Source organism: Polyodon spathula, chromosome 13 (genome assembly GCF_017654505.1).
Source record: "Polyodon spathula isolate WHYD16114869_AA chromosome 13, ASM1765450v1, whole genome shotgun sequence".
NCBI lineage: Eukaryota > Metazoa > Chordata > Actinopteri > Acipenseriformes > Polyodontidae > Polyodon > Polyodon spathula.
The window spans coordinates 660,343-673,308 of record NC_054546.1 but is presented as its reverse complement, the minus strand read 5'-3'; the positions used below and the strand labels follow the sequence as shown (position 1 = coordinate 673,308).

Genomic DNA, 12,966 nt, shown 5'->3' with positions numbered 1-12,966 from the left:
CACTCCGTGGTCATGTTCATTTATACAGAGCAGTTAGATTAGAGTCTCACTCCGTGGTCATGTTCATTTATACAGAGCAGGTAGATTAGAGTCTCACTCTGTGGTCATGTTCATTTATACAGAGCAGTTAGATTACAGTCTCACTCTGTGGTCATGTTCATTTATACAGAGCAGTTAGATTAGAGTCTCACTCTGTGTTCATGTTCATTTATACAGAGCAGTTAGATTAGAGTCTCACTCTGTGTTCATGTTCATTTATACAGAGCAGTTAGATTAGAGTCTCACTCTGTGGTCATGTTCATTTATACAGAGCAGTTAGATTAGAGTCTCACTCCGTGGTCATGTTCATTTATACAGAGCAGTTAGATTAGAGTCTCACTCTGTGGTCATGTTCATTTATACAGAGCAGTTAGATTAGAGTCTCACTCTGTGGTCATGTGCATTTATACAGAGCAGTTAGATTAGAGTCTCACTCTGTGTTCATGTTCATTTATACAGAGCAGGTAGATTAGAGTCTCACTCTGTGGTCATGTTCATTTATACAGAGTAGTTAGATTAGAGTCTCACTCTGTGTTCATGTTCATTTATACAGAGCAGTTAGATTAGAGTCTCACTCTGTGGTCATGTGCATTTATACAGAGCAGTTAGATTACAGTCTCACTCTGTGTTCATGTTCATTTATACAGAGCAGTTAGATTAGAGTCTCACTCTGTGGTCATGTTCATTTATACAGAGCAGTTAGATTAGAGTCTCACTCTGTGTTCATGTTCATTTATACAGAGCAGTTAGATTAGAGTCTCACTCTGTGGTCATGTTCATTTATACAGAGCAGTTAGATTAGAGTCTCACTCTGTGTTCATGTTCATTTATACAGAGCAGTTAGATTAGAGTCTCACTCTGTGGTCATGTTCATTTATACAGAGCAGTTAGATTAGAGTCTCACTCTGTGTTCATGTTCATTTATACAGAGCAGTTAGATTAGAGTCTCACTCTGTGGTCATGTTCATTTATACAGAGCAGTTAGATTAGAGTCTCACTCTGTGTTCATGTTCATTTATACAGAGCAGTTAGATTAGAGTCTCACTCTGTGTTCATGTTCATTTATACAGAGCAGTTAGATTAGAGTCTCACTCTGTGTTCATGTTCATTTATACAGAGCAGTTAGATTGCCAGTTCATTTAGGCCAATGTTTCTGTAAAGTAGTCATTATACGTGTTTATATAACTGATTGCATTAAAAAATAATGAAGTGATTTTGACATCAGCTGTCGTACAGTACACACACACGCACACACACACATATACACACACACACACACACACATATATATATATATATATATATATATATATATACTACAGGGCAGTATTTATATATATATATATATAGTTATAACATAGATATATATATATAGACGTATCCATCGTTAATGGGGGGTGAACCCACTACAGGGCAGTATTTAAGTGTAAAATGTGTGTTGCAGTTATAACAAAATTTCAGGGCATGTGTTACTGTTCATAACAGTTAAGCTAAACTGTGATACATTGACTACAGAGTCATTACAGTCACTTTACAATATAATGGTTAGTTCTTCAGTTGGGATAACAGTAAATATATACTGCTAAAAATGTACACACATTTAGTTAGTTTAGTACTTTTTGTCAATCGAAAGTAAATCAGAAAATAAAGCACTGAAGCGAGTATTTCTAACACAGCATACATTGAATTCTTGATGAGTGGATTAAAACTGAGAAACACATCACAGTGGTGTGAGACACAAACCCTTTTCTCAGCAGCATGAATGCAGGACCCGTTACATAAACATTACAAGTTGGAGAACGCTTTTTTTTTTTTTCAATCAAATAGGAAGATTTTGTGAAGTCCTCTCCCCTCTTCAGCCAAATTCTTTCAGGGCATGACGCCTTCGCGGGCCCCTGCTGTGCTCTCTCTCCTCCACCCAGTTTCGAAAAGCAAAACCACAACACAAACAAGGATTTCAACAATACAAAATGCTGCCTCCTTCCCATTCCAAGTTTTAAACCCAGTTACTATACAGCACTAACAATATCCTTTGATAGACCACAGGCCCACAAGACATTGTGGTTTGCAATGTAGCCCTGTATCAAGTATTCACATTGCCCCTAAATACCAGTTCCAATGAAACCACGTCAGGGTGCCTCAACATAGCTTCTAGAACCAGAATTCTGGGAAACAATACAACAGGAGACTGGGAGCACACTACGCTTTGCTTTTTTTTTGTTTTTTTGCTTTTTTTTTGTTTGTTTTTTTACAGGTCCTTTTGCTTTCTTTTTTTAATGTGTGGTTATAATGTTTCTGCTGAGTCGAAAGCCAGGAAGGCAGAGTGCACCATGGCACTGAGAATCAGCAGAATGCAACTCAAATTGAACGGTGTGGACGCCCTGGAAGAATTCTTTGACATGACGTGATCCGAAGAACTGGCTTCACCATTCCGGACAACCTGCAGAGGGTAAAAAGGGGAGTCAAAATTAATTGGGTTCTTTCCCTTACAAGATGGGTCTGTAAGGGTTAACTTACTGACAATACTCACTATATGACAATATGCCACTATATTGGGGTTGATCAGTTCCATAAAGACATTGAGACTCTATTCTGGTACTCATATACATTCTCTCTTACTATGGAATGACATTGCAGTGCATATGAAAAGTATGCAACATCTTCTACTGGAAAATAAAATACTTTCAGTAATTACATTCTTTTTTAATATATATATTCCAGTACTTTTAATCAGCATTCTACTGTAAGTGTTGTATATATTTTTCTATATACATGTTATGCTTTTATTGTTTTATTTGATTTTCTCTCTTTAAAAAAAGGATAAACAGGAACAAAAAGGGTTCCAAGTGGGTTGAGAAATCCATTGCTTGGGTGAACAGTATGAGTTCACTTGACTAATAGTTCTTTTGACATCGGGGCAGAGCACTAAATGTCATTCAATACAATGATGCACATTCCTAGCATGCTATGACATTTAATGAACTTCAAGTGGTCAGTCTAGCAGTACATAAACATACCGAAGCGCAACAATAAACCGATTTCATACGTCACAGGAAAACAGCAAATAACAATAGATTTCTGGCTGGCTTGAACTACCTAACTGCTTTCATTTAGAAAAACAACAGGAAACAATGTGGAGGTGAAATTATTTTTTGTTTTTCTTTTTTAAGATAATTGGTCATGGTATTTAATGTCCGCAGAAACAAAAACAAAGCATTTTAACCCCAAGCTGCATTGCTCCCAGAAAACCATCCAACCTCAAGCTGCATTGCTCCCAGAACAACCTCCAACCTCAAGCTGCATTGCTCCCAGAACACCATCCAACCTCAAGCTGCATTGCTCCCAGAACACCATGCAACCCCAAACTGCATTGCTCCCAGAACACCATCCCACCCCAAACTGCATTGCTCCGTGAATATCATGCATTTAATGAGCTGCTCCTGATACTGGCATAGCGATCTGTATTTCCGATCAATGAAAACATATAGCGGATTTATACTATAAACCATGTCATATGTTTGTATTAATGTACAGGTGCTTACCTCACACTGGACTGTCTCCTCCACTGTTACATTGGACTTCATTTTCTGAGCCTGCAGGAAAACAGAAAGGGTGGTTGACATTAGTCTTAGAGTGATGAAGCATGCCTTGTAATGGACCCATCTGCTCCGGCTGTCCCCTCACGTCTAACTTTCAGTTCAGGTACTATTGTAAGTTATTGAAGTGTCCCACTGGTGAGTAAATATGAGCTGTGTGAATTTCACACCTTTTTAAATGAAGGCAGACATCTGGATGCACTGCTGCCTCTAATCACCTCTGCAGCATGATTAGATTACATGGGAAAAGGTTCTTCAATTAAAAATGAAAAAAAAGTCTCAGGAATACATGAAAGGTCAGCTAGCTTTCCGTGTTTGCCTATGAATGTCTGTTGCTTTTCAGTTTTCTTTTTTTATATATAAGAACCAGACAATAAACTTTACTTTAATCCCTAATGCAGATGTCCTATATTTGTTTGTCTTGAAGCCTTTTTTTGTTTTTGTAATATGAAGCTGGACATTCCAATCCAAACAATTCTTCTGTATGGGAGTGCATGGTAGGCAGTGTAGCTGGCTCTCCTGAGTGCTCTGTTATTGAATGCATGAAGCTGATGCTACATGGCAGCTTTGTGAGAGGAGTAACCAAAGCAAGGCAAGTACAGGTCAAAGAGCTCACAGCTTTTAGTCACTCCCTCTCTCAACATGTTACAGAAATGTCTTTGTCATGTCTTTGTCACGGTTGGACTGTTGTCTTGCTTACTATGTTACAGTGGAACCCAGAATCATAGATTCAAATGATTTGCATTAAAAAAATAAAAACAGCTTTTGCATCCTTTGCATCCATCTCTAGATGTGTCTGCTCACGCCACAGTCAGGGAAAAGCAAGTGACAGTTTCAGTGTCCTTGTGAATTGCTGTTAGCTTACAGGGAACCACTGTGTCCAAGTTTAAAATACCCCACATGCTCGCGCACTGGAAACCAGCCTTGTGTGAGAGCACTTTGATCTTAAGCAAACTGTTCTCGGTTCAGCTCTCATCTCATTTATAGAAATGTGTCAGCATCAGTCTGCTGCAACTAAAAGGTGTCAATCTTCATGTTACTATGACTGCCATTTAGTTCTGACATAGCAACCTGGCAGTTTACTGAATACCCCAAGTTCAGGCCTCAGGACGGGAAGGGAGGGGAGGGGAAGTAGGATTTAGTCATTGCTGTGACATTTTATACCCATCAGTCACGTTTCTTCTTTTGTCTATACACGTCACTTCTTAAAAATAACAAGCAAGCGACGAAACAGGCTGCACAGTACAAAGGATCTGCATGCAGAATGATCCACTCTGCTTGAAGCAGACATGCGTTGTATTTGTTAACAGTTGTTGTTACACCTTTCCTGTGGTATTGATGATTGAAAAATAAACCGTCTAATGTAACTGTATTCAAGCCCAGAGTGGAGGACAGAAGATATGATTTCAACACAACAAGAATGCATAGCTGCTCATTATTCTTTCTTCACTTCTGCCAACCCTGTGGGGCTTCATAACACAGCCCTTTAACAATGATTGCTTGTTAGGTTTGGGGTCTGTTTTGAATAGATCTGGGTTATTAATTAATACTTACTTTACCTGCCTTAGGCTTCAATCACACAGACAGACAGACAGACCCTGAACTAAAGCACTGCAGTCATTTATATTTGCTAAACTACTGTCTGCTGCTCTTGTGTATGTTGGCAGAATGTGGGCTTCAGAGCTTCAGCTTCTGGGTGGGTGGAATGAGTGTTGAGTGTAAAACACTTGGAAGCATACATACGACTCATTTTCTATTGCAACCTTCCCCCTCAGTATCTATCTTTTTCTTCTTAAAAGTGAAGGTGGCAGTAAGATCTACAATGTTTTTACTCAATCCCTTTCTCCATTAAAATAGATGGGAGACTGGAGAAGCTGACAACTTGTCACAAGCTAATAACTGGATTTCATAAGAGCAGGGTTTTCCTATCAAACCAGCTGGAAGGGGGCAGGGAGGAAGCCAGCCTGCCACAAGATTCCCTGGTGCCAAGGCAGGTAGAAACCACACACCCAGCTAACGTAACTGCAGCTGCTTTAGAGATTCATAGAAACTCATTCTTGAAATAGGCTTTATCGGTGGACCTTAAAGGTCCCAAATAAAATATTATAATAATAATTCTCAACCCAGATTAAAGTTTTCCTGTGATTGAAAAAATGTGCCCCCCTGACTACATGGCTCCTCCAGTCGTGGCTTCACCAGGTGACTCGCTAGTGTTCTTGAGTTTCAGCTCTAATTGTGGGGATGTGCCAACTGATAACATGTGCAGACCCCAAAGCAAGAGGAGCAAACATGAAAAGGGCTTCTCTTCAAAAGACATCAGTGTTCCTGTTAATGGTGTAATCCCTTACCTGTAAATTTGCACAGATAGGATAGAGGTTGGCTTCCTCAGCGGTGCTGATCTCATTGATGTGGTTCTGCTCATCCACAGGGGATTGAGCTCTCTCTCGGGCCTTGTGGGACGGAGTGCTTGTGGAAGCTGTGGTGTGCACAGGAGACCTGGACTGCCATACATTCACATCCGTGCCATTACCAAATGCCTGAATTGAATGCCCTGCAAGGAAGACAGAACAGGCATAAAGAGATGCCAGGGGATGCAACTGATCAAGATGATAAAAGTGCCAACACGAACAAAATTAGCTTTATGGAAAAACATCAGCAATTCAGCTCTGAAAGGCCTTTGTCTCTGTTCAACTTTACCATTCCCTTTTTGGTTAAGTACTGTAACTGGTGATGTTCAATGATCCATGCATTAACTGTTTCACATATAAAACAAAAGGATTAGAATACATACTTGTTATTGTATTTAGAATAGCAATGCAATGTTAAAATGTAAGCAAGTTCAGTCTTTCCAGACCTCATTCATTTGTTCTGGCACTCTTCACAAACTCTGCTGGTGATGTACAGCAGATTGCTGCTTATCATATAGAGTTCTAGTCTGTGTAAATCTTTTTGCATGACATTGGTAAGTACTGTACACAACTTGTTCAGAAAAGGGTTAGGATGAGGGTTATATCAAGAAAAAAATGTACACATTATGTACATTGTAACTATAGATAACAACACTGTAGTTATGTGTAAGTATGTATTATCTAAGTGCTCTGTAAATACACAGTAAGTAGACACTTCATGTAAAGTGTTACCCAGAACAGTTCAAACTACCCATTACAATCAGGTTGGGGTTACTGTTATCATGATGAGGGTTTTACTTCCACATGAGAAGTACAGTAGGATGCTGGATTGATGCTTGCATGCTGGAAGTCAAGGATTTTAGTATCTAAAAGGACTTGTATTTCTCTGTGAACAGCTTTCCTAATGAAGAATGACAGTGGACAGCCCCCGGCAGCACCCCTTGAACTTGCTCTGTCCTCGGAGAGAGAAAGTACATCACTATATGATCCACTCTGAGGAGCTCCCTGCAGTTAGCTGACCACCTATCGCTGAACCAAACTGTACGTACAGAGTAGTGACCCTGTCTGGAGAGGACAGCTTTCCTGAAACCAGCTGAGCATGCCTTTCTTACACCTCAGAGTGGACTGTTGTGTTCCACATGCTACCCACAGTACCACAAAGCAGGTGCTTCCAGGTGCATCGGTGTGTGCTTTTCATTCCCACTTTTCATTCATTGCCAGGTTAACCCTGGCACTGTTTTGTAACGGCAGTCGAGTGTTTTCTCAGGCCTGTTTGCATGTATTGGTTTTTTGAAGTCAGAATGTCATGACTGTACCTAAAACCCGTTCCAGACAACACATCTGTACATGGGATTGTGTTAAACCATTGTATTTTTAAAAAGCTACATATGTTTTTATTGCAGACAGCAACTAGTCCCTTAAGTCTGTTATTCTAGGTATAATTTTAAAACATTATCAACAATCTATAATAATGTTAAAGAACATTAAACGAAGACATGGCATACTTTTCATACCACTGATATCTTTATAGATATACATGTGTATGTAGATCTGCCACATTGCATACACTGTGAATGGAGAAATGTACTGTGTCACTGCTTACCTCAGTGCATGGAGAGATGTACTGTCTGTGCAATTGTTCGCTGGACAGATGTACTGAAATCTGCATTCAATTGTACAGATTCCTTGAGCTTTGCATCTCTGGATTCAGTGCCTGGGTTACTGGCATACAGAGATGTAGTGCCTCTGATTACACTTGCAATAGCTGGAGATCACAGTACTGTCCTGGTATTGTGAATGGAGAGATGTACTGCTTAACATGCAAAACTGTAGTGTACAATGAGACAGGATGTACTGTCTCTTTATTGTGAATGGAGAGATGTACTGTCATACACTGTGAATGGAGAGATGTACTGCCTCTCATACACTGTGCATGGAGAGATGTACTGTCTCTCATACACTGTGAATGGAGAGATGTACTGCCTCTCATACACTGTGCATGGAGAGATGTACTGTCCTGCATACAGATGTACTGCCTCTCATACACTGTGAATGGAGAGATGTACTGTCCTGCATTGTGAATGGAGAGATGTACTGCCGCTCATACATTGTGCATGGAGAGATGTACTGCCTCTCATACATTGTGAATGGAGAGATGTACTGTCCTGCATTGTGAATGGAGAGATGTACTGTCATGCATTGTGAATGGAGAGATGTACTGCCTCTCATACACTGTGCATGGAGAGATGTACTGTCCTGCATTGTGAATGGAGAGATGTACTGCCTCTCATACACTGTGCATGGAGAGATGTACTGCCTCTCATACACTGTGAATGGAGAGATGTACTGCCTCTCATACATTGTGAATGGAGAGATGTACTGCTCTCATACACTGTGCATGGAGAGGTGTACTCTCATACATTGTGAATGGAGAGATGTACTGTCCTGCATTGTGAATGGAGAGATGTACTGCCTCTCATACATTGTGAATGGAGAGATGTACTGTCTCTCATACACTGTGAATGGAGAGATGTACTGCCTCTCATACACTGTGAATGGAGAGATGTACTGTCCTGCATTGTGAATGGAGAGATGTACTGCCTCTCATACACTGTGCATGGAGAGATGTACTGTCCTGCATTGTGAATGGAGAGATGTACTGCCTCTCATACACTGTGCATGGAGAGATGTACTGTCCTGCATTGTGAATGGAGAGATGTACTGCCGCTCATACATTGTGAATGGAGAGATGTACTGCCTCTCATACACTGTGAATGGAGAGATGTACTGTCCTGCATTGTGAATGGAGAGATGTACTGCCGCTCATACATTGTGAATGGAGAGATGTACTGTCCTGCATTGTGAATGGAGAGATGTACTGCCTCTCATACACTGTGAATGGAGAGATGTACTGTCCTGCATTGTGAATGGAGAGATGTACTGCCTCTCATACACTGTGCATGGAGAGATGTACTGTCCTGCATTGTGAATGGAGAGATGTACTGCCTCTCATACACTGTGCATGGAGAGATGTACTGCCTCTCATACACTGTGCATGGAGAGGTGTACTGTCCTGCATTGTGAATGGAGAGATGTACTGCCGCTCATACACTGTGAATGGAGAGATGTACTGCCTCTCATACACTGTGAATGGAGAGGTGTACTGTCCTGCATTGTGAATGGAGAGATGTACTGCCGCTCATACACTGTGCATGGAGAGATGTACTGTCTCTGCATTGTGAATGGAGAGATGTACTGCCTCTCATACACTGTGAATGGAGAGATGTACTGTCCTGCATTGTGAATGGAGAGATGTACTGCCTCTCATACACTGTGCATGGAGAGATGTACTGTCTCTCATACATTGTGAATGGAGAGATGTACTGTCCTGCATTGTGAATGGAGAGATGTACTGTCCTCTCATACACTGTGAATGGAGAGATGTACTGTCCTGCATTGTGAATGGAGAGATGTACTGTCTCTCATACATTGTGAATGGAGAGATGTACTGTCCATGCATTGTGAATGGAGAGATGTACTGCCTCTCATACATTGTGAATGGAGAGATGTACTGTCCTGCATTGTGAATGGAGAGATGTACTGCCGCTCATACATTGTGAATGGAGAGATGTACTGTCTCTCATACACTGTGAATGGAGAGATGTACTGTCCTGCATTGTGAATGGAGAGATGTACTGTCCTGCATTGTGAATGGAGAGATGTACTGTCTCTCATACACTGTGAATGGAGAGATGTACTGTCCTGCATTGTGAATGGAGAGATGTACTGCCTCTCATACACTGTGAATGGAGAGATGTACTGTCCTGCATTGTGAATGGAGAGATGTACTGTCCTGTGAATGGAGAGATGTACTGTCCTGCATTGTGAATGGAGAGATGTACTGCCTCTCATACACTGTGAATGGAGAGATGTACTGTCCTGCATTGTGAATGGAGAGATGTACTGCCGCTCATACATTGTGAATGGAGAGATGTACTGTCTCTCATACACTGTGAATGGAGAGATGTACTGTCCTGCATTGTGAATGGAGAGATGTACTGCCTCTCATACACTGTGCATGGAGAGGTGTACTGTCCTGCATTGTGAATGGAGAGATGTACTGCCTCTCATACATTGTGAATGGAGAGATGTACTGCCTCTCATACACTGTGAATGGAGAGATGTACTGTCCTGCATTGTGAATGGAGAGATGTACTGCCTCTCATACACTGTGCATGGAGAGATGTACTGCCTCTCATGCATTGTGAATGGAGAGATGTACTGTCATACATTGTGAATGGAGAGATGTACTGTCTCTCATACACTGTGAATGGAGAGATGTACTGTCCTGCATTGTGAATGGAGAGATGTACTGTCTCATACATTGTGAATGGAGAGATGTACTGTCCTGTGAATGGAGAGATGTACTGTCCTGCATTGTGAATGGAGAGATGTACTGCCTCTCATACATTGTGAATGGAGAGATGTACTGTCTCTCATACACTGTGAATGGAGAGATGTACTGTCCTGCATTGTGAATGGAGAGATGTACTGCCTCTCATACACTGTGAATGGAGAGATGTACTGTCCTGCATTGTGAATGGAGAGATGTACTGCCTGTCATACATTGTGAATGGAGAGATGTACTGTCTCTCATACATTGTGAATGGAGAGATGTACTGTCCTGCATTGTGAATGGAGAGATGTACTGCCTCTCATACATTGTGAATGGAGAGATGTACTGTCTCATACATGTGAATGGAGAGATGTACTGTCCTGCATTGTGAATGGAGAGATGTACTGCTGCTCATACACTGTGAATGGAGAGATGTACTGTCCTGCATTGTGAATGGAGAGATGTACTGCCTCTCATACATTGTGAATGGAGAGATGTACTGTCCTGCATTGTGAATGGAGAGATGTACTGTCCTGCATTGTGAATGGAGAGATGTACTGCCTCTCATACACTGTGAATGGAGAGATGTACTGTCCTGCATTGTGAATGGAGAGATGTACTGCCGCTCATACATTGTGAATGGAGAGATGTACTGTCTCTCATACATTGTGAATGGAGAGATGTACTGTCCTGCATTGTGAATGGAGAGATGTACTGCCTCTCATACACTGTGAATGGAGAGATGTACTGTCCTGCATTGTGAATGGAGAGATGTACTGCCTCTCATACATTGTGAATGGAGAGATGTACTGTCTCTCATACACTGTGAATGGAGAGATGTACTGTCCTGCATTGTGAATGGAGAGATGTACTGTCTCTCATACACTGTGAATGGAGAGATGTACTGTCCTGCATTGTGAATGGAGAGATGTACTGCCGCTCATACATTGTGAATGGAGAGATGTACTGTCTCTCATACACTGTGAATGGAGAGATGTACTGTCCTGCATTGTGAATGGAGAGATGTACTGCCTCTCATACACTGTGCATGGAGAGATGTACTGTCCTGCATTGTGAATGGAGAGATGTACTGCCTCTCATACACTGTGAATGGAGAGATGTACTGCCTCTCATACACTGTGCATGGAGAGGTGTACTGTCCTGCATTGTGAATGGAGAGATGTACTGCCTCTCATACACTGTGCATGGAGAGATGTACTGTCCTGCATTGTGAATGGAGAGATGTACTGCCTCTCATACATTGTGAATGGAGAGATGTACTGTCTCTCATACACTGTGAATGGAGAGATGTACTGTCCTGCATTGTGAATGGAGAGATGTACTGCCTCTCATACACTGTGCATGGAGAGGTGTACTGTCCTGCATTGTGAATGGAGAGATGTACTGCCGCTCATACATTGTGAATGGAGAGATGTACTGTCTCTCATACACTGTGAATGGAGAGATGTACTGTCCTGCATTGTGAATGGAGAGATGTACTGCCTCTCATACACTGTGCATGGAGAGGTGTACTGTCCTGCATTGTGAATGGAGAGATGTACTGCCGCTCATACATTGTGAATGGAGAGATGTACTGTCTCTCATACACTGTGAATGGAGAGATGTACTGTCCTGCATTGTGAATGGAGAGATGTACTGCCTCTCATACACTGTGCATGGAGAGGTGTACTGTCCTGCATTGTGAATGGAGAGATGTACTGCCGCTCATACATTGTGAATGGAGAGATGTACTGTCTCTCATACACTGTGAATGGAGAGATGTACTGTCCTGCATTGTGAATGGAGAGATGTACTGCCTCTCATACACTGTGCATGGAGAGGTGTACTGTCCTGCATTGTGAATGGAGAGATGTACTGCCGCTCATACATTGTGAATGGAGAGATGTACTGTCTCTCATACACTGTGAATGGTGAGATGTACTGTCCTGCATTGTGAATGGAGAGATGTACTGTCTCTCATACACTATGAATGGAGAGATGTACTGTCCTGCATTGTGAATGGAGAGATGTACTGTCTCTCATACACTGTGAATGGAGAGATGTACTGTCCTGCATTGTGAATGGAGAGATGTACTGCAGAGCTGCAGGACTGTAACAGTCATCTTTTTGTCTTCCAGGCCTCCCATTTAGAACTTCAGTTACAACACTTACACACAGCACTTGTCTAAAAGTCATTATGGAAGCAGGACAGGCAGGGCCATTGTGTTGTATCTCTTACTAATGAAATACAAAGGTCCTTATTCCAGCAAGGCTGTCCAATGACTATTTTGTTCAGCATTCTTGACTGCAGTACCTCCAGGACAGTTAAACAAATTCCCTTCTTTCTTTACAGAATCAGTCTTTCACATGCAGATCACCAGGGTAAGCAGCCAAGCTCCTAAGTGTGGGTTGTATTCCACTTAGCTTAGGATAAAACTTTAATTACGCTTCTGCAATCTTTTTACCGGCTTTAAAATAAAATATGACAAATATCCCCTGAATGCAGCAGACCGTTTAATAATCTTAA

The 12,966-nt window shown here is 41.5% G+C and overlaps 1 protein-coding gene across 1 annotated transcript in view; it reads right to left on the bottom strand.

Moving 5' to 3' along the window:
* Positions 1–2,318: 2,318 nt before the first annotated feature.
* The window catches only part of LOC121326216 (GDNF family receptor alpha-1-like), a 50,889-nt gene continuing 40,241 nt past the window's right edge, over positions 2,319–12,966 (bottom strand). Inside the window, exons 7-9 of the mRNA XM_041269442.1 lie at positions 5,984–6,186; positions 3,582–3,632; positions 2,319–2,479 (exon numbers count right to left, since the gene is read on the bottom strand). Of these exons, the coding sequence (XP_041125376.1) occupies positions 2,324–2,479; positions 3,582–3,632; positions 5,984–6,186 (410 nt within the window). The 3' untranslated portion in view covers positions 2,319–2,323. The remainder of the gene's footprint in view (positions 2,480–3,581; positions 3,633–5,983; positions 6,187–12,966) is intronic.